The 22,854-nt window shown below is 45.2% G+C and overlaps 1 protein-coding gene and 1 non-coding gene across 2 annotated transcripts; both read left to right on the top strand.

Annotated features, from left to right (window-relative positions):
• Positions 1-330: 330 nt before the first annotated feature.
• On the top strand, positions 331-10,481 carry LOC129707618 (phosphate carrier protein, mitochondrial-like). The gene is made up of 7 exons (XM_055652746.1): positions 331-685; positions 1,875-1,999; positions 3,334-3,513; positions 5,925-6,106; positions 8,751-8,923; positions 9,319-9,429; positions 9,719-10,481. The coding sequence occupies exons 1-7, from the start codon at positions 505-507 to the stop codon at positions 9,874-9,876; spliced, it is 1,110 nt and encodes a 369-aa protein (XP_055508721.1). The 5' UTR covers positions 331-504; the 3' UTR covers positions 9,877-10,481.
• LOC129708067 (small nucleolar RNA SNORA53) lies at positions 6,140-6,385 on the top strand. The gene has a single exon (XR_008725280.1). It is a non-coding gene; the product is annotated as a small nucleolar RNA SNORA53 (small nucleolar RNA).
• Positions 10,482-22,854: the final 12,373 nt, after the last annotated feature.

Consider the following 22,854-nt stretch of genomic DNA (forward strand, 5'->3'; position numbering starts at 1 on the left):
CACTGGCCCAGGGCGTTGCAATGCCGGGTTAATTGGCTGTAAAGGCCTGGAGACCGGCTTTGCAATGTGACTGGAGAGCCCCGGAGAAGGGCATTGCAATGCCGGTTTAGCTGGCTGGGGAAGGGCATTACAATGCCGGTTTAGCTGGCTGGGGAAGGGCATTGCAATGCCGGTTTAGCTGGCTGGGGAAGGGCATTGCAATGCCGGTTTAGCTGGCTGGGGAAGGGCATTGCAATGCCGGTTTAGCTGGCTGGGGAAGGGCATTACAATGCTAGCTGCTACAGGCTGGAACGGGAGCTGCAAGGACAGGCGCAGCCCTTCCCCCTCCTCCGTCCGCGCACGCTCACATCCCACCATTCAGCTGCGGCTCCCTCCGCCCGCCGCGCTGACGTAGTGGCCGGGCGCGGTGACGTGAACGCCCGCCGTGCTGACGGTGGCGAGAGAGCGCGTGCGCGCGCGTGGCCGGGTGCCGCCATTTCGCGGCGACACTGCGGCCGCTCGGTCATGGACTCGGCTGCGCTGCTGCTCCGCCTGTCTGCGGCAAATCCCTTCAGCGCGCCCCGCTTCCAGCTGGTCGCCGACCGCGGGCCCGGTCTCAGCCGCAGCCCCGGCACCGAGCAGGCGGCCGCATCTCCCCCATGCGCTGCCCCGGTGAGCCGGCGTCTGGCCGCGGCCGCCGCCACGGGTAAGATGGCAGCGGAGCCGGGTCCGAGGGGAGGGGAGGGGAGGGGAGGGCTGGGCCGGGCCCGGTGGACGGGCGGTCTCCTCGGCGACCGAACCGGTCTCTGCCCTTGACCGAGGAACCTGTGACCTCTAACTCCAAGGTCGGGCTCCTGCTCCACCGGCCGGCAACTGGTCTCACAGAGCAATCATCCCCCAACACAGCCATTTTAGACCATCCTCCATCCCAACCTTGCTCTAATCTTCATCTCCAACCTCTCTACCCTGCTCTACCCTCCCCCAACACAGCCATCTTAGACCATCCTCCCCTCACACACTTCTCAACCCTCCTTCTACCACACTCCACCCTCCCCAATCCAAATATCTCTACTCTTCCTCCGTCTACAGCCCCCTGTATTGCTACCCTCCCCGTCCCGACCCCTCTCCATCCTTCCCCATCTTGACTCTCGCTCCACCCGTATCCATCTCGATTCTCTATTCCCCCCAATCTCAACCCCTCTCTACCCTCCCCAGTGGTGACAGAAACATATCTTTTCTCTGAACTCTCTCCACCCCCACCCTGACTCCTCTATTCCTTTCCCTAACTCACTTTCTTAACCACGTCCAGATCTCTCTATTTCTCAAGCCCCCCTACCCCGACTCTCATTCTCTCTTTTCACTGTACCCTTGCCATCGTGACCTCTATCCCCTTGCCTGGATCTCTACTGACCTGCATTTTTCCCCCTGACCTCTTTACTGCCCCGTCGTGTCACCTCCCTTCCCTCGATCCTGACCCCTCTCTAGCACCTCTCCCCCTTCTAAACCTGGCTGCCCCAGCACCATTGTTGTCTCCTTCATTCCTTTGGGCCACGGTTTCTTACAGGCTTGCTTTCATCCTGTCCTTTCCCACACAGGGGAGGAAGAGTACAGCTGCGAGTATGGCTCTGCTCGGTTCTATGCCTTGTGTGGCCTGGGTGGTATCCTCAGCTGCGGTACAACACACACAGCAGTGGTACCCTTGGATCTGGTTAAATGCAGGATTCAGGTTGGTTGTGTGGGTGATATTTAACACCACGTAGCAGGAAGATGAGGGGTGCACGTATCCAACCAGTGGAACCTGAACTGTGGAATTACACGTTCTATGGTGACTTGCCTGCTAAACTAAAATATTTAAACTAACAAGCATGGTGTGTCTTTGTTTTACTGTGCTGCAGAGGAATACAGCTGTGAATATGGCTCCGCAAAATTTTATGCTTTGTGTGGATTTGGAGGTGTGCTGAGTTGTGGTCTTACACACACTGCAGTTGTTCCATTGGATCTGGTGAAGTGTCGAATACAGGTTTGTATTTAATGTTAATATGAATCTTACATCTTTCACTGTCCCAGCTTTTACAAACCCAACATAGTCAATATATGCTGTTGGAATAAGCAGTTTATTTATTTTGAAAGTGGATTGAAGTGCATTAATGTTTTGAAGGAACTACTGAAAATTAACATGGAGGTGTAACAAAAGTTCAAGACGATAGCTGGCATTTATTGGGACGGCAAAGTAGCGCAGCGGTAAATTGGTGCCTTGCTGCACCAGAGACCCATGTTCAATCCCGAACATGGGTGCTGCCTGTACAGCATTTGTACGTTCTCCCCATAACCTGTGTAGGGTTTCTCCGTGATCTCTTCTTTCCTCCCACATTCCAAAGACATACAGGCTTGTAGGTTAATAGGCATGGTATAACTAAATTGTCAGTATGTGTAGGATAGTGTTAATGTGCGTGGTTGGCGTGGACTCGGTGGGCCGAAGGGCGCTATATCTCTAAACTAAACTAATGTTTAGCCACTATGATATAAATCCTCGATCTTATAACTTTGGGAATACAATACAAAGGTCTGATCTCTACCCACGCAAGGGCACATTGTGTTAACAGAAGATTGATTTCTGGGATGAAGGAGTTTGAAGAGAGATTAAGCAGAATGATTTGTACTCAAGCATTCAGAAGAATTGAAGTGGTCTCATTAAAACACAGTTTTTGGGGTGAGTCAGCATGCTAAGTGCAGGGTTGGTTCTGACTTGTCTTCAACCAGAGGTCACAGTATCAACATTAGGCCAATTTTGATGAAGTGAGAAGAAAGCTCTTTGCCCTGTGGCCTGTGAACCTTTGGAGTTACCTGCCCAAGGAGGCTGTGGAGCCTCGGGTCACCAAATGTATTGATGGCATCTCAATCTAGTTTTGAATATCAAGCGATGTGCAGTCAGTGTAAAGGGTCTGCTCGAGTGGGAGTGCTGAATGGCATTCTGCTGTTACCTTTGTTCTAATTTCTCCCTCTATCTCATTCCCTATTCAACATATGTTACTATCTGTGCTTTTTAAGAAGGAACTGCAGATGCTGGAAAAATCGAAGGTAGACAAAAATGTTTGAAGAAGAGCCTCGACCCGAAAAGTCACATATCCCTTCGCTCCATAGATGCAGCCTCACCTGCTGAGTTTCTCCAGCATTTTTTCTGCTTATTCTCTGTGCTGCTCTTTAACATTAATGGCACGCGATGTGAATTTTTTCAGACTGAGTCACTTGTACGTGCTCAAACCTGTCAATTTAATGGGTATTTTTTTTAATTGTGAAAAGGGAATTAAACTTTCATCATTGTTATAAAAGGATAACTTGTTTTCATTTAACTAGGTGGATCCTGGAAAATATAAAAGCATCTTCAAGGGGTTTTCTGTCACACTGAAAGAAGATGGTGTCCGTGGCCTGGGTAAGGGATGGGCCCCAACCTTCATCGGATATTCAATGCAAGGACTGTGCAAATTTGGTTTCTATGAAATCTTCAAGAATGTGTATAGTGATCTATTGAGTGAAGTAAGAAACTTTAAAAAACTTTTGAGTTTAGATGTATTCTCTGTTGTTCTGTGCCGTTACATATGAACAGGACAATGTATTTTATATGAGTGCTAATATACATGATGGTGGTGCAGGTTGTAACTTGGTGAGTTGTTAGTGTTGTGGGTACTGTACTGTAAATAGAACCAATGCACAATTCCTCTTGACCTCTACATGAACCAAGGGTGTTGGAGAGGAAACATTCACCACAGTCTGAAGGTCAGGTTAGATAGATAGATGTATAATGATGAATTGGGAAACAGCAACCCAGTGGATGCAAGCTGACAGGTACAGTTGAAAATGAGCACTTAAAAGGATAAAGAAGAGATGGGGAGATTTTGAATCTAAATGCCATATAGTCGAGGGAACGTGGTGATTAATGGGCCAGAACAGCAGTGCAGCTTTCTAAGTGCTTGGTGAATAATTATGGTACCAGAAGACAGACACTTCCAGAAAGCCGGCTAAGCAAGCCAGGTCATCTAACCTCAAGGAGCAATTGCAACTGCGCTGATAACTTACTTGTGTAGAGAGGAACTGCAGATGCTGTTTAAACAGAAGATAGGCACAAAGTGCTGGAATAACAGCGGGACAGGCAGCATCTCTGCAGAGAAGGAATCGGTGATGTTTTGGGTTGAGACCCCTTTTCAGGCTGAAGAAGGGTCTCAACCTGAAATCTCACCTATTCCTTCTCCAGAGATGTTACCTGTCCTGCTGAGTTACTCCAGCACTTTGTGTCTTATATTCAGTTTAAACAGCATCTGCAGTTCTTTCCTACACAAGTAAGTTACCAGCGCAGTTGCAATTGCTCCTTGAGGTTAGATGACCTGGCTTTCTTAGCGGGCTTGCTGGAAGTAGTTATCTGTTAGACTGGCTCGGTAAGTCGGGTTTAGTAACAGTATTTGCATTTCTGATCAGTGCCCTTGATTGCCAAATCACCTTGATTTCCATTGCACTTCTAGTCTCAACCTAATACATCCACAATTCCTTTTCCCTCAGAAGGTGATGTTGACTTGCTGGGTTTCTCCAACGGTTGGTTTATTTTTTTCCTCCAGATTCCAGCATCTGCTGTGTCTAATTTTCTGGGTGACCAGCTAGTTTCTTAAGTTTGCAGATAATTGGGAAATATGAATGTAGGTTCAATCTATATTTAATATATTTCTTTTAACATTGCAACTCCAATGATCCTGTCTGTGTGGAGCTTACACATTTGCTGTGTGGTTACTTGTTTTCCCCCAGTTCTGGTTACCTTTCCTGTGCCAGAGATATATATGTAGGTTATGGGTTATTGCAAGTCTTAACAGTCATTTGTGAGAGATTAGGCTACAGGAAAATGAGGGAGATTGGGGCTGGTGAGATTGGTGAGCTATCAACTTGATAGCTGAAGAAAAAGTTAAGAAAACTATGGAAAACTTAGGAATAATATGAGACTGCAGATCTTGAAATCAAGGACAACCAACACCGGAAGAACCCGGTCCGTCAAGCAGCACCTGTGAAGGCAAAATGTACAATTCAAAGTTTTGGGTTGAGATCAGGACTGTGAGAATGGGAAAGATTGTTAGTATGCAGCAGCACATAATGGGATGAGGCAAATGCTGTTCGGTGGAAACAGATGGGGAGGGCATGATGGGCAGATGAAACCAAGCATAGAAATGAATGAGATAACTAGATGAGTGTGGGAGGAGAAGACCAGGGGTTCATGGCACGAGGTTGTAAGCTCCCTCATCTTTCACTCCTGATTATTCTCTGCCATTTCAGTTGGCTCTAATGGAATATCACCGCCGTCACACACCCCTTCGCACTTTCAACAAGGACGATCGATTTGTGTTGCCCTATTCTTCTTGTTCCTCTCCACCCAACAATCCCCATCGTCTGACACTTTCCAAAGGAAATGAAACACCTGTCCCTGTGTCCTTTCACATTGCCACCCAGGGACCCAAACAGCTTCTCGGAGGTCCCCCAGCACCTATTCCAACCTGGGCTTCATTCAATTATCAGGATGACACCTCTTCTCCTGTGAAGACATGTATATACGAGGTGGCATTTTGCCCAGCACCTGCATTCCACAACAGCGATCTCAAACATATCGCTTCATGACATTTTAACTCTACTTCCCTTGTCCACACTAGTACTCTACCCTTTCCATTGCTATAGAAGTCGAATACAAATTGGTCAACATTTTGTAGCCCACATTGGTGGCTTACAACCCAATAGCAGGATATTAACTTTTCCTTCTTCAGGTAACCTACATACATGCACGTTCTGCCCACCTAGTCTTTCCTTGGGAAATGAAAGTGATGTGCTGCGTTAATTCATATAATGCAATTTGGAAATGTTTCTTTAGACAAGCAGAAACTTGCATCAGAAAAGGTATAATTTGCATCTCATTATAGGAAAATAGATACCTGTGGCGTACATCTTTGTATCTTGCTGCATCTGCCAGTGCTGAATTCTTTGCGGATATTGCACTTTCTCCAATGGAAGCTTGTAAGGTCCGTATTCAGACCCAACCTGGATATGCAAACACTCTAAGAGAAGCTATACCCAAAATGTATGCTGAAGAAGGAATGTGGGCGTAAGTATGGCTTGTATTCGCATTGTATTTGCCAACACATTCCTTAGATCCACCTTTGGGATGTATCTGTCTTGCTGTTCTGTATCATTCCATATGATGGGTTTTCCAGTATGGTTAGCAGGTCATCCACAACTTTCATGGTTGTATAGTCAAAGGTGCTTGAGTCATTGATGTGTGAGAATAATCTACCTGCATGTTGGCCTTGCCTGTTCCAGTGTGAATAGTCTGCGTAATGCAGGCTGTTTACTACCACTGGGACTCGGCTGATTTGCGGACATTAATTGTATAGTTAAAGTCAATTTTTGTCTTGAGGAAGACTGGAAATCAGTTTCTGCTGTACACTATCAGAAATAAATTGTGCCACATTACTGCAGGTAAATTCTCCATGTTTGAGAGGGAGTGTGTCTGAACTCAGGACATCATTATTGAGGGGCTTCTGTCTGCTGTAGAACAATGCTATCTTTTTCAAAGCCCCCACTTCCACCAATCCATGTATCTGCCATTTCCAACTTTTTTGGCAGGTTGTTCCAGATGCGGACTTCAATTTATTTTAGAGACACAGTGTGGAAACGGGGCCTTCGGCTCGATCACTATCCTGCGCACTAGGGACAATTTACCATTTGCCCTAAACTAATTAACCTACAAAACTGTACGTCTTTGGAGTGTGCGAGGAAACTGGAGCACCTGGAGAAAACCCACACAGTTCATGGGAAGAATGTACAAACTCTGTACAGACAGCACCCGTAGTCAGGATGGAACCTGGGTTTCTGGCGCTGGAAGGCTGCAACTCTACCGCTGCGCTGTCCTCTGAATGAAAAAGCTTCCTCCTGAGAGGTCCCTCTTAAATATCTCACCCAAGGCCTATGCTCTCTAGCTTTAGAATGCTCTATAGGGAAAAGACTTTGAGCGTTCATTTTATCCATGTTCCTCGTGATCTTGTACTCAAATTCTTGTATTGCAGAGGGAAAATAATCCCAACCAATTCAACCTCCCCCTATAAATCAAGCCCAAGTAACATCCTGGTGAATCTTTCAACACTCTTTCCAACTTAATGACATCCTCCCTGTATCTGAGTGACCAGAATTGCACACAGTACTTCAAGTGTTATCTCACCAACGACTGGTACAAATGCATCATGATATCCCAACCTTTGTACTCCATGCCCTTCTCAATGAAGGCAAGCTGCAAAATGCCTATTCACCACCTGTCTACCTGACTTGCCCCTTTCAGGGAACCATGCACCCGTATTTTTACATCTTTGTTCTGTCACACTCTCCAGGACTCTGGCGTTTACTGTGTCAGTCGTGTCCTCGTCTGACATACCAATGTGCATCATCTCACACTCGCCAGTTACATTTCCTTTCCTTGCCCCACCTTCCCAATTGATAATAGGCCTTGTAAAATTGGATATCCTCCGCCATTGCCTACTTTACCACAAATTTTACTCCAAACAATTACATGTTCTCCGGGTGCTCTGGTTTTCTCCCACATTCCAAAGACATAATTGGCTTGGTATAAACATAAATTGTCCCGGTTGTGTGTAGGATAGTGTTACTGTGCAGGGATTGCTGGTCGGCACGGACTCAGTGTGCCTGTTTCTGCGATGTATCTCGTCGAGTTTATTTGTCACATACACATACAAGATGTGCTGTGAAATGAAAGTGGCAATGCCTGCGAATTGTGCAAAAAACAACAGAACAGAAAAGAACAGAATCAGTATTTACATTTTAGAAAAAAATAAATAAATAAAGACACGACACAACAGTAGATTAGTAAATTAGTTCCTGGTGAGATAATAGTTAACAGTCCTGATGGCCTGTGGGAAGATACCCCATCTCATCCTCTCTGTTTTCACAGCGTGACAGTGGAGGCGCTTGCCTGACCGTAGCAGCTGGAACAGTCTGTTGCCGTACTCACCACTCTCTGCAGAGACTTCCTGTCCTGGGCAGAGATGTTCCCAAACCAGATTGAGATGTAGCCGGACAAGATGCTTTCTACAACCCCAGAGTAGAAGCACTGAAGGATCCTCAGAGAGACTCTGAATTTCCTCAGCTGCCTGAGGTGGTAAAGGCGCTGCCTTGCCTTACTCACCAGTGTGTGTTGTCCATGTCAGATCCTCTGTGATGTGGACTCCCAGGTATTTAAAGCTGCTCACCCTATCCACAGTAGTCTCATTTATCTCCAGTGGTGTGTACATCCTCGGATGTTGTGCCCTTCTAAAGTCCACAATCAGCTCCTTGGTTTTTGTGACATTCAAGAGGAGGCTGTTGTCCTGACACCAGAGTGCCAGATCAGCCACCTCCTCCCGGTAGGCCTTCTCACTGTTATCGGAGATCAGGCCCACCACCACAGTGTCATCAGCTTGATGATGGAGTTGGAGCTGAACCTGGCCACACAGTCATGTGTGTACAGGGAGTGCAGTATCTCTAAACTAAGCTGAAGAGGATATGTTGTCATGAAACATCTGTGTGGCACAGTAAAATTAGGTGCAACTCATTTGGTTCTCGTATTAGGATTCACGTATGAGGATTTTGAAATGGGCTTTGGGTTTTTCATAAATTTTAATTGTCTTCACATTTTGACCTCTTCCAGTATTGCAGGATTTGATAAATTAAAAGCTTCCCACATACATTTTGTTCAATAGATTCTACAAAGGTGTTGCTCCTCTTTGGATGAGACAGATTCCCTACACGATGATGAAGTTTGCTTGCTTTGAGCGCACAGTTGAAGCGTTATACAAACACGTGGTCCCCAAACCACGTAGTGACTGCACCAAAGGAGAGCAGCTGGTGGTGACCTTTGTTGCTGGATATATTGGTAAGAACATTCTTTGGAAACATCCAAGTATTTAAATACTACACAGAAACGTCTTAGACTTGATTGATGCATGGACATTTCACAAAAAAATGGTGAAAGATTCACAAACTACTTTCCAAGAAGTTAATTTCATCTGTTTCTGAGGCACAGAGAAAGCTTTGTTGATGAGAGTCATCTCAAGCCTTTTGGTGCTGCTGAAGTTCAGAGTCTGCATTCTGGTTGAGGTCTTGATTAAGGGAATGTCATGTTGGGTGAATGTTTAGGGCTGTTGAGTAAAGCAGGATTCTTGGGATGCTTCCATTGTGATAACATGTTCAGTTCCAGTACTTGTAAAAGTAATTTACTGGTTCCTTGACCTCTGTGGACATTTGTAACCACCTGCATATTCTTTCCAGCTGGTGTGTTTTGTGCTATCGTATCGCACCCTGCTGACTCTGTGGTTTCGGTGCTGAATAAAGAAAGTGGCAGCTCTGCTGTCCAGGTTTTGAAGAGGCTTGGACCTGTCGGTAAGCAATGTTTAGTTTAGTGATATAGCGCGGAAACGAGCCCTGGGCCTGTCGAGTCCACGCCGACCGATCGTCCCCGCACATACTAGGAACAATTTACACTTAAACCAAGCCAATTAGTTCACAAACCTGTATGTGTTTGGAGTGTAAACTTCGTATAGAAAGGATTGTCATGATTGAACCTGGATCTCTGTAAGGCCGCAACTCTATCACTGCTCCACCGTGCTGCCTTCTAGATGTTATGCCAATTTCCCGGTTCAAGGTGGTAACTGAATGTTTTGTTTTACAGGAGTGTGGAAGGGATTGGTTGCCCGTATCATCATGATCGGTACACTGACCGCCTTGCAGTGGTTTATCTACGACTCGGTGAAGGTTTACTTCAGGCTGCCTCGCCCACCACCACCCGAGATGCCAGAGTCGCTGAAGAAGAAGCTTGGAATTCAGTGAAAAACTACACAGGTGGACTTGGCCTACTCCCTGCCTGGGCCAGATATCCATTAGACATGTAAAAAAAGTTTAATTTAATATTCAAGTATCATGTCTGTAATGCCACAGTGGTGAATGCTGGCAAAGTCAGCGTGGTGTTCATCAACTCTCCATTTCTGAATAAAGAACATTAAATCCAAATTTTAAATGTGTAAAATGATCCACTTCGTTTGCAGGCTTGTTTAATACATTTAATAGAATAGATCAAAACTTTCAGTTTCAATGAAATATAAAATCTTTTCAGTCTGGAAATTTGTTAAGCAGAGCAATCTATTCGCAAACCCACAGCTATTGTATATTTGGTTCAGTCAGTAAAATATGTTTAAAGCTGCTTGGTTGTTATTGATTTGTGACTTAATTACAAAGTTAATGTGTGATGGTTTAAACTTTTTAAAGTCACCCCTTGTGCTCTCTGCAAGTGGGTAACATCCATTTTAGTAGTTGATCTATTGAAGGTTCTTGAGTCTTTGATAGGAGGTTAATATTACCAAGTAGTCTTGTGCTGCAGGCATGTAGACTTTGCTGCTGTGGATATTCTGTCAATCAAATAAAATATTTGCAAGCTTTCCAGCTGCTTAATGACCCCTCATTATGGATAAAATGGTAGTTCAGTCAAATCACTTCTGCACTGACCCTGATTCCAAATTAAACTAATCACATTTGCTGTACGTTGCCGTGTCCTTATGTCTTCTGTGTTACAGTTCGTTTCACATCAAACAAACAAAAACGCAATAAAATTAGTAATCAAGTAGTAAAATCTTTATTTCGCCAGGCGTATGTGGCAGTAAACTCTTACAGTATGTAATATACAGACCAGAGGTTCACTATCCCCACACAAAGGTGGTAATGTTCAATCAGATATTTTATACCCCAATAATCAGCGATTCAGCAATACTATCTCACAGATCATTGTACAGCCTCTGGCTTGTTAAGATTGGCAGGTTCTTTCGAGAGAGGAAGGGTTAGCCCATATATGGTCATGATGAGAAGGCTATTTTTCTGCAGATCAAGCATTTTGCTTATTTACTTTATTGATATAACCATATAACAATTACAGCACGGAACCAGGCCATCTCGGCCCTTCTAGTCCGTGCCGAACACTATTCTCCCCTAGTCCCATCTACCTGCACTCAGACCATAACCCTCCATTCCTTTCCCATCCATATAACTATCCAATTTTTTTTTAAATGATAAAATCGAACCTGCCTCCACCACCTTCACTGGAAGCTCATTCCACACAGCTACCACTCTGAGTAAAGAAGTTCCCCCTCATGTTACCCCTAAACTTCTGTCCCTTAATTCTCAAGTCATGTCCTCTTGTTTGAATCTTCCCTACTCTCAGTGGAAAAAGCTTATCTGTCAACTCTGTCTATCCCTCTCATCGTTTTAAAGACCTCTATCAAGTCCCCCCTTAACCTTCTGCGCTCCAAAGAATAAAGACCTAGATTACTCATTATATGCACATTATAATCTTATGGAGCATGGGTAGGAGCCAAGAATCTCGCTAGTGTTATGGAAGAATGGCAAAAACATCTTTGTTAGCCTTGTTAGTGTACTAGGAGGAAGGTGAAAAGCCTTTTCTGCAAGCCTTGTTGGTGTACTAGGAGGAAGGTGAAAAGCCTCTTTGCTTCTAAATCTACAGCTGAATCCATGTAACTTTTAAATCTTTTCAATTTTCCAACCTGTGTATTTGTGCATGTGGTTTAGTTTAGAGATACAGTGTGGAAACAGTCCCACCAAGTCCATGCTGACCAGCGATCCCCATACACTAACACTATCCTATACACTAGGTGCTATTTTACGATTTTACCAAAGCCAAATTAACCTACAAACTTGTACATCTTGATTCGTACAGTGTGGAAACAGGCTCTTTGGCCCAGCTTGCCCACACCAGCAAACAATATCCCAGCTACACTAGTCCCACTTGCCTGCACTTGGGACTTTGCTATTTTTAAGAGCCCTATCTAGCTCTCTTGAAAGCATCCAGAGAACCCGCCTCCACCACCCTCTGAGGCAGAGAATTCCACAGACTCACCACAAAACAAAAGTGTTTTCTCGTCTCCGTTCTAAATGGCCTACTCCTTATTCTTAAACTGTGGCCCCTGGTTCTGGACTCCCCCAACATCGGAAACATGTTTCCTGCCTCTAGCGTGTCCGAACTCTTAACTATCTTATATGTTTAATGAGATGCCCTCTCATCCTTCTAAACTCCAGATTGTACAAGCTCCATTCTCTCAGCATATGACAGTCCTGCCATCCTGGGAATTAACCTTGTAAACCTATGCTGCACTCCCTCAATAGCAAGAATGTCCTTCCTCAAACTTGGAGACCAAAACTGCACTCAATACTCCAGGTGTGGCCTCACTAGGGCTCTACAACTGCAGAAGGATCTCTTTGCTCCTATATTCGATTCCTCTTGTTATAAAGGCCAACATATAACAATTACAGCCGGAAACAAGCCATCTCGGCCCTTCTAGCCGTGCCGAACACTTATTCTCCCTAGACCTAACTTGTTCAACCTTTCTCTGTAACTTAGTTGCTGAAACCCAGGCAACATTCTAGTAAATCTCCTCTGTACTCTCTCTATTTTGTTGACATCCTTCCTATAACTAGGCGACCAAAATTGTACACCATACTCCAGAATTGGCCTCACCAATGCCCTGTACAATTTTAACATTACATCCCAACTTCTATACTCAATGCTCTGATTTATAAAGGCCTGCACACCAAAAGTTTTCTTTACCAACCTATCTACATGAGATTCCACCTTCACGCCATTCGCTTTCTTCACTGCATGCTTACTTTCATAAACTGATGTACAAGGACCCCCAGATCCCGTTGTACTTCCCCTTTTCCCAACTTGACGCCATTTAGATAGTAATCTGCTTTCCTGTTTTTGCTACCAAAGTGGATAACCTCGCATTTATCCGCATTAAACTTTATCTGCCCACTCCCCCAACCTGTCCAAGTCACCCTGCACTCTCATAGCATCCTGCTCACAGTTCACACTGCCACCCAGCTTTGTGTCAGCTGCAAATTTGCTAATGTTACTTTGAATCCCTTCATCCAAATCATTGATGTATATTGTAAATAGCTGCGTTCCCAGCACTGAGCCTTGTGGTACCCCACAAGTCACTGCCTGCCATTCTGAAAGGGACCCGTTAACCCCTACTCTTTATTTCCTGTCTGCCAACCACTTCTCTATCCATGTCAGCACTCTACTCCCAATACCATGTGCCCTAATTTTGCCCACTAATCTATGTGGGACCTTATCAAATGCTTTCTGAAAGTCCAGGTACACTACATCCACTGGCTCTCCCTTGTCCATTTCCCTAATTACATCTTCAAAAAATTCCAGAAGATTAGTCAAGCATGATTTCCCCTTCGTAAATCCATGCTGACTCGGACCTATCCTGTTACTGCTATCCAAATGTTCGGCTATCTCATCTTTTATAATTGACTGCAGCATCTTCCCCACCACCGATGTCAGGCTAACTGGTCTATAATTCCTGTTTTTTGTCTCCTGCCTTTCTTAAAAAGTGGGATAACATTGGCTACCCTCCAATCCACAGGAACTGATCCTGAGTCAGAATAGAACATTGGAAAATTATCACCAATGGATCCATAATTTCTAGAGCCACTTCCTTAAGTACCCTGGGATGCAGACCATTAGGCCCTGGTGATTTATCAGCCTTCAGTCCCATCAGTCTATCCAACACCATTTCCTGCCTAATGTGGATTTCCTTCAGTTCCTCCGTCACCCCAGATCCTCTGGCCACTACTATATCAGGAAGATCGTTTGTGTCCTCCTTAGTGAAGACAGATCCAAAGTACCTGTTCGACTCATCTGCCATTTCCTTGTTCCCCATTGTTCACCTCTAGTCCTGGCAACATCCTCGTAAATCTTTCTGAAACCTTATCAAGCTAGACAATATCTTTCAGATATAACCTTCCAGACCAGCCAACTATGCGGAACCTTGTCGAGCGCCTTACTGAAATCCAACTGCACGACATCAACAGCTTCTGCCCTCTTTTTGGTCACGTCTTCAAATAATTGTGAGTGTGGGAGAAAACCCAGGCATGATATTCTTCCGATTTAAATCGGAATTCCGATTTTTTTGTTTTTACCTGTTTGTTCATTTTTTGTGGACAAACTCAAGTCAAGTCAAGTCAAGTTTATTTGTCACATACACATACGAGATGAAAGTGGCAATGCTCGCAGACTTTTGTGCAAAAAGACAAACAACCTATAAACACAATCATAACACACATATACCTTTACATAATAAATAATGGAAGGAAAAACGTTCAGTAGAGTTAGTCCCTGGTGAGATAGGCATTTACAGTCCGAATGGCCTCTGGGAAGAAACTCCTTCTCAACCTCTCCGTTCTCACCGCATGGCAACGGAGGCGTTTGCCTGACCGTAGCAGCTGGAACAGTCCATTGCAGGGGTGGAAGGGGTCTCTCATGATATTGTTGGCTCTGGAGTTGCACCTCCTGATGTATAGTTCCTGCAGGGGGGCAAGTGAAGTTCCCATAGTGCGTTCGGCCGAATGCACTACTCTCTGCAGAGCCTTCTTGTCCTTGGCAGAGCAATTCCCATACCAGATGGTAATGTTCCCGGACAAGATGCTTTCCACCGCCGCTGCGTAGAAGCACTGGAGGATCCTCAGAGACACTCTGAATTTCCTCAATTGCCTGAGGTGGTAAAGGCGCTGCCTTGCCTTACTCACGAGTGCTGAGTCGTGTGATGCCCATGTCATATCCTTGGAGATGTGGACTCCCAGATATTTAAAACAGTTCACCCTATCCACAGGATCCCCATTTATCCTCAATGGAGTGTACGTCCTCGGATGATGTGCCCTCCTAAAGTCCACGATCAGCTCCTTTGTTTTTTTGATGTTCAAGAGGAGGCTGTTGTCCTGGCACCAGAGTGCTAGATCAGCCACCTCCTCCCGGTAGGCCTTCTCGTCGTTGTCTGAGATCAGGCCCACCACCACAGTGTCATCAGCAAACTTAATTATTGAATTGGAGCTGAACCTAGCCACACAGTCATGTGTGTACAGGGAGTACAATAGGGGGCTGAGGACGCAACCCTGGGGCGATCCTGTGCTCAGGGTGAGGGACTTCGATGTATTCCCTCCCATCTTGACTACCTGGGGCCTGGCGGTGAGAAAGTCCAGGACCCAGGCACACAGGGAGGTGTTGAGCCCCAATTCCATTAGCCTCCCGGCCAGTCTGGTGGGGACTATCGTGTTGAAGGCTGAACTGTAGTCTATGAACAGCATCCTCACGTAGCCCCCCTTCTGGCTGTCCAGATGGGAGAGAGCGGTGTGCAAGACCTGGGAGACCGCATCGTCCGTGGATCTGTTCGGACGGTATGCGAACTGCAACGGGTCCATGTTCCGAGGGAGGAAGTCGCAGATGTGTTTCTTCAACAGCCTCTCAAAGCATTTCATGACTACCGAGGTGAGGGCCACCGGACGGTAGTCATTCAGACAGGCTGGGGAGGCATTTTTTGGTACCGGTACAATGATAGGTTTTTTGAAGCAGGCAGGGACCACGGACTTGGCCAGGGAGAGGTTGAATAATGTAGTGAGCACTGGAGCTAGATGCGTAGCACAGGACTTGAGTACTCGCCCCGAGATGCCATCAGTGCCTGCAGCTTTTCTCGTGTTCACCCGTGTCAGAGCCCTCCTCACGTCGTGCTCGAACAGCGAGAATGTGTGCACATTCCTCCCTTCAGCTTCGGTAGCCAGCCCGCTGGCGGTATTGTCGATAGTCGGAAGACCTGGGGTGGTGTTGCCCCTCTTGAAACGAGCGTAAATGAGCCGGTCACTCGGAAGCCAATCAGACGCAGTATCCAAGGGGGCCAATCAACGACCAGCTTCCCTTACTGAAGCTGGAGATGGCTACAGCCAATATCATTTTTTCTGTGCTGTTTGCACACAGTGCTAGGCCAAGAGTCAAGAGAGTTTTATTGTCAAATGTCCCAGATAGGACAATGAAATTCTTACTTGCTGCAGCTCAACAGAATATGTAAACATAATACAGAACGGGAGATAAAAGTTCAAAGGTAGAAAAAAATGCTAGAGAAACTCAGCGGGTGAGGCAGCATCTATGGAGATAAGGTCCCGCATGAGAGACTGGTGACTAAAATTAGAGCATATGGTATTAGGGGTAGGGTGTTGAGATGGATAGAAAATTGGTTGGCAGACCGGAAGCAAAGAGTAGGAGTGGATGGGTCCTTTTCAGAATGGCAGGCAGTGGCAAGTGGAGTGCACCAAGGCTCGGAGTTGGGGCCGCAACTGTTTACCATATATATTAATGATTTGGAAGATGGAATTAGGAGCAACACTAGCAATTTTGCAGATGACACAAAGCTGGGTGGCAGTGTGAACTGTGAAGAGGATGTTAAGAGGTTGCAGGGTGACCTGGACAGGTTGAGTGGGCAGATGCGTGGCAGATGCAGTATAATATAGATAAATGTGAGGTTATCCACTATGGCGGCAAAAACAAGGGGGCAGATTATTATCTCAATGGGGTTAGGTTAGGTAAGGGGGAGGTACAGCGAGACCTGGGTGTCCTTGTACACCGGTCACTGAAAGTTGACGTGCAGGTACAGCAGGCAGTGAAGAAAGCTAATGGAATGTTGGCCTTCATAACAAGAGGATTTCAGTATAGGAGTAGAGAGGTTCTTCTGCTGTTGTATAGGGCTCTCGTGAGACCACACCTGGAGTATTGCGTACAGTTTTGGTCTCCTAATTTGAGGAAGGACATCGTTGTGATTGAGGCAGTGCAGCGTAGGTTCGCGAGATTGATTCCTGGGATGGCGGGACAGTCATATGAGAAAAGATTGACATAACCATATAACCATATAACAATTACAGCACGGAAACAGGCCATCTCAGCCCTTCTAGTCCGTGCCGAACACGTATTCTCCCCTAGTCCCATCTACCTGCGCTCAAACCATAACCCTCCATTCCTTTCCCGTCCATATAACTATCCAATTTATTTTTAAATGATAAAAACAAACCTGCCTCCACCACCTTCACTGGAAGCTCATTCCACACAGCCACCACTCTCTGAGTAAAGAAGTTCCCCCTCATGTTACCCCTAAACTTCTGTCCCTTAATTCTCAAGTCATTTCCCCTTGTTTGAATCTTTCCTACTCTCAGTGGGAAAAGCTTATCCACTTCAACTCTGTCTATTCCTCTCATCATCAAAGACCTCTATCAAGTCCCCCCTTAACCTTCTGCGCTCCAAAGAATAAAGTCCTAACTTGTTCAACCTTTCTCTGTAACTTAGTTGCTGAAACCCAGGCAACATTCTAGTAAATCTCCTCTGTACTCTCTCTATTTTGTTGACATCCTTCCTATAATTAGGCGACCAAAATTGTACACCATACTCCAGAATTGGCCTCATCAATGCCTTGTACAATTTTAACATTACATCCCAACTTCTATACTCAATGCTCTGATTTATAAAGGCCAGCACACCAAAAGCTTTCTTTACCACCCTATCTACATGAGATTCCACTTTCAGGGAACTGTGCACAGTTATTCACAGATCCCTCTGTTCTTCTGCATTCTTCAATTCCCTACCATTTACCATGTACGTCCTATTTTGATTTGTCCTGCCAAGATGCAGCACCTCACACTTATCAGCATTAAACTCCATCTGCCATCTTTCAGCCCACTCTTCCAACTGGCATAAATCTCTCTGTAGACTTTGAAAATCTACTTCATTATCCACAACCCCACCTATCTTAGTATCATCTGCATACTTACTAATTCAATTTACCACACCAGCATCCAGATCATTGATGTACATGACAAACAACAGTGGACCCAACACAGATCCCTGTGGCACCCCACTCGTCACTGGCCTCCAACCTGACAAACAACCATCCACCATTACTCTCTGGCATCTCCCATTCAGCCACTGTTGAATCCATCTTGCTACTCCACCATTAATACCCAACCATTGAACTTTCTTAACCAACCTTCCGTGAGGAACCTTGTCAAAGGCCTCACTGAAGTCCATATATACAACATCCACTGCTTTACCCTCATCAATTTTCCTAGAAACCTCTTCAAAAAATTCAAGAAGATTAGTCAAACATGACCTTCCAGGCACAAATCCATGTTGACTCTTCCTAATCAGACCCTGTTTATCCAGATGCTTATATATATTATCTCTAAGTATCCTTTCCATTAGTTTGCCCACCACTGACGTCAAACTAACAGGTCTATAATTGCTAGGTTTACTCTTAGACTCCTTTTTAAACAATGGAACAACATGCGCAGTACGCCAATCCTCCGGCACTATTCCCGTTTCTAATGAGATTTGAAATATTTCTGTCATAGCCCCTGCTATTTCTACACTAACTTCCCTCAATGACCTAGGGAATATCCTGTCCGGACCTGGAGACTTATCCACTTTTACATTTCTCAAAAGTGTCAGTACTTCCTCTTCTTTGAATCTCATAGTTTCCATAGCTACTCTACTTGTTTCCCTTACCTCACATAATTCAATATCCTTCTCCTTGGTGAATACCGAAGAAAAGAAATTGTTCAATATCTCCCCCATCCCTTTTGGCTCTGCAGATAGCTGTCCACTCTGTCTCTCCAATGGACCAATTTTATCCATCGTTATCCTTTTGCTATTAATATAGCTGTAGAAACCCTTTGGATTTACTTTTACCTTACTTGCCAAAGCAACCTCATATCTTATTTTAGCTTTTCCAATTTATTTCTTAAGATTCTTTTTACATTCTTTATACTCCTCAAGCACCTCATTTACTCCATGCTGCCTATAATTATTGTAGATCTCTCTTTTTCCGAACCAAGTGGCCAATTTCCCTTGAAAACCATTGCTCTTTCCAATTTTTACTATTTCCTTTAATCCGAACAGGGACATAATGTACTCTTAACATTTCACCTTTAAATGTCCTACATTTCTCTTCCACATCTTTCCCATAAAACAAACTGTCCCAATTTACTCCTTTTAAATCCTTTCGCATCTCCTCAAAGTTAGCCTTTCTCCAATCAAAAATCTCAACCCTAGGTGCAGGAGTAGGCCATTCAGCTGATCATCCACAATCAGTACCCCGTTCCTGCCATCTGCCCATATCCCCTGACAATAGACAATAGACCACTGTTTGGCCCCATGACCCCATTAGACAATCTTGGTCAGTACCGTGACCCTCGAAACAAAAATTGAAAAGTAAAACAGCCCGATTTATTAAAACATGTCCGCCAATGCTCAGTCAATGGGATTGCTGGAATTGCTTTGCACCCATCAGGAGATCTAAATAAGGACGGGTGCTCGACAGGCAGCACCTCATGTCAGCGTTGACCACGAGCCTATTGCGTGCCTTCGTTTTCAGAGTTGCCATGGTTGAGAATCCAGCCTCACAGCGATAGTTTTGACCAATAGAGTCAAGCCCCCCTTCGAAAGAACAGGACAGTCCTTCACTTTCAGCCAAAACGTGGCGAGCTCTTGTTCCATCAAGTCACTTTTGAGCTGCGCAACTTCACGAATTCGGTAAATTCGACCTTCGCAGTATCATTGATGGCATCGTCTTCAACGGAAAAAAGGTCGGACGATCCATTCATTATGAGAAAACATAGAAAATGGGTGCAGGAGGAGGCCATTCGGCCCTTCGAGCCAGCAGCGCCATTCATTGTGATCATGGCTGAACGTCCCCTATCAATAACCCGTGTCTGCCTTCTCCCCATATCCCTTGATTCCACTAGCCCATAGAGCTCTATCTAACTCTCTCTTAAATCCATCCAGTGACTTGGCCTCCACTGCCCTCTGTGGGTGAAAACTCTCTGGGTGAAAATGTTTTTTCTCAGCTCAGTCTTAAATGACCTTCCCTTTATTCTAAGACTGTGGCCCCTGGTTCTGGACTCGCCCAACATTGGGAACATTTTTCCTGCATTTAGCTTGTCCTTTTATAATTTTGTATGTTTCTATAAAATTTCCCTCATCCTTCTAAACATCCTTCTATACAAACCTAGTCTTTTCAATCTTTCATATATAACCATATAACAATTACAGCACATAAACGGGCCATCTCGACTCTTCTAGTCCGTGCCGAACACGTATTCTCCCCTAGTCCCATATACCTGCGCTCAGACCATAACCTTCCATTCCTTTCTCGTCCATATAACTATCCAATTTATTTTTAAATGATAAAAACGAACCTGCTTCCACCACCTTCACTGGAAGCTCATTCCACACAGCCACCACTCTCTGAGTAAAGAAGTTCCCCTTCATGTTACCCCTAAACTTCTGTCCCTTAATTCCCAAGTCATGTCCCCTTGTTTGCATCTTCCCTCCTCTCAGTGTGAAAAGCTTATCCACGTCAACTCTGTCTATCCCTCTCATCATTTTAAAGACCTCTATCAAGTCCCCCCTTAACCTTCTGCGCTCCAAAGAATAAAGCCCTAACTTGTTCAACCTTTCTCTGTAACTTAGTTGCTGAAACCCAGGCAACATTCTAGTAAATCTCCTCTGTACTCTCTCTATTTTGTTGACATCCTTCCTATAATTAGGCGACCAAAATTGTACCCCATATGACAGTCCCGCCATCCCAGGGATCAATCTCGTGAACCTACGCTACACTGCCTCAATCACAAGGATGTCCTACCTCAAATTAGGAGACCAAAACTGTACACAATACTCCAGATGTGGTCTCACCAGAGTCCTATATAACTGCAAAAGAACCTCTTTACTCCTATACTGAAATCCTCTTGTTATGAAGGCCAACATTCATTAGCTTTCTTCACTGCCTGCTGTACCTGCACGCCAACTTTCAGTGACTGGTGTACAAGGCCGCCCAGGTCTCACTGCACCTCCCCCTTACCTAACCTAACCCCATTGAGATAATAATCTGCCCCCTTGTTTTTGCCGCCAAAGTGCATAACCTCACATTTATCTATATTATACTGCATCTGCCACGCATCTGCCCACACTCAACCTGTCCAGGTCATCCTGCAACCTCCTAACATCCCCTTCACAGTTCACACTGCCACCAGCTTTGTGTCATCTGCAAGAGTGGTCGTCCAGTCCTGGGAAGTAAATTTTTTATGGCTTCACTAATTGCAGGATGTGGGTTGCGATCTCCTCGTGGAAGTGGCATTCAGCATCTGGCGTAGCATTCAGGAGAGTCGTCATCTCAGGGCTCCACCCCTCTCTCTCCCCGGGGAAACGCAGTTACAGGGAGGGCCGGGCCGGGGGTTGGAGCAACGTTTACAATCCTCACGCCCAGGCCAATTCACTGGATGTTTTCAAGAGAGAGTTAGATTTAGTTCTTGGGGCTAACAGCATCAAGGGATATGGGGAAAAAACAGGAGAGAGGTACTGATTTTAGATGGATAGCCATGATCATATTGAATGGCAGTGCTGGCTCGAAGGGTCGATGGCCTATTCCTGCACCTATTTTCTATGTTTCTATGCTTGAGTATATGGCAATAAAACTCCACCACTTGATTTTGAAATAGTGCCCTGAAATGGGGGGACTATGCATAAACACAACTGTAATTTCTACATGGTGAAACCAAAACGTATAAAAATGGCCTTTAATAAAAGCTGACAATGTGCACTTTAACCACATGTGATTTTTTCTATTACAAATCTCAAATTGTGGAGTACAGAGGTAAATAAATAAATGATGGGTCTTTGTCCCAAACATTATGGAGGGTGCTGTATGCTCTCCAGTTCTTGATTTCACTGAAGATAGACACAAAGTGCTGGAGTAACTCAGCGGGACAGGCAGCATCTCTGGAGAGAAGGAATGGGTGACGATTTGGATCGAGACCCTTCATCCAATTGCAACTCTAGTTCCCTCTAGTGGTGAGTTCGGAGCTGCAGGTGACACACCTCCCACATCCTCAATTAGGGATCTGAGGAAGGACATCCTTGTGATTGAGGCAGTGCAGCGTAGGTTCACGAGATTGATCCCTGGGATGGCGGGACTGTCATATGAGGAAAGATTGAAAAGACTAGGCTTGTATTCACTGGAGTTTAGAAGGATGAGGGGGAATCTTATTGAAACATATAAAATTATAAAAGGACTGGGCAAGCTAGATACAGGAACAATTTTCCCAATGTTGGGCGAGTCCAGAACCAGGGGCCACAGTCTTAGAATAAAGGGGAGGTCATTTAAGACTGAGGTGAGAAAAAAACGTTTTCACCCATAGAGTTGTGAATTTGTGGAATTCCCTGCCACAGAGGGCAGTGGAGGCCAAATCACTGGATGGATTTAAGAGAGAGTTAGATAGAGCTCTCGGGGCTAGTGGAGTCAAGGGATATGGGGAGTAGGCAGGCACGGGTTATTGATTGGGGCCGATCAGCCATGATCACAATGAATGGCGGTGCTGGCTGAATGGCCTCTTCCTGCACCTATTTTCTATGTGAATCAAGATGCTCCATCTAAGCTTGTCTCATTTGCCCACGTTTGGCCAAATCCTCAACCTTTCATTCGTGTATCTGCTCAAGTGTCTTTTAAATGTTGAAGTACCTGCTTCAACTGCCTCCTCTGGCAGCTCATTCCATATACCAGTGAGTGAAAAGTTTGTCCCTTGGGTGCTAATAAATCATGCCCTTCTCATCCTAAACGTATCTGCTTTGATTTTCGGATCAGGGTTGTGAAGGGTCCTCTCATACGCAGGGGTACAGTCTGTTTCACCTCCACCTCATTGTGGACATTGAGGCGTTACAATGCTGACAACTATATTCAGCACTCTGTATTGAGTTTAGTTTATTGCAACGTGTAGTGAGGTACAGTGAAAAGCCTTTGTTGCGTGTGAAGCAGTCAGTGTAAAGACGATGCGTGCTACTTCCCTTGTTTCGCCTCTTTTGCACCAGCTCGTGTTCTTTAGTTTGACTGGGATGTATTTATGTATGATATTATCTGATCTGATAGG

Source organism: Leucoraja erinacea, chromosome 22 (assembly GCF_028641065.1).
Source record: "Leucoraja erinacea ecotype New England chromosome 22, Leri_hhj_1, whole genome shotgun sequence".
Taxonomy (NCBI): Eukaryota; Metazoa; Chordata; class Chondrichthyes; order Rajiformes; family Rajidae; genus Leucoraja; species Leucoraja erinaceus.

What these genes read in the sequence shown, in the direction of transcription:
- LOC129707618 (XM_055652746.1), top strand. Translation starts at nt 505, where the DNA reads ATGGACTCGGCTGCGCTGCTGCTCCGCCTGTCTGCGGCAAATCCCTTC. An exon ending in CTTTGTTGCTGGATATATTG is followed by an intron (nt 8,924 to 9,318) that starts GTAAGAACATTC and finishes TATTCTTTCCAG; the next exon opens with CTGGTGTGTTTTGTGCTATC. An exon ending in GAAGAGGCTTGGACCTGTCG is followed by an intron (nt 9,430 to 9,718) that starts GTAAGCAATGTT and finishes TTTGTTTTACAG; the next exon opens with GAGTGTGGAAGGGATTGGTT.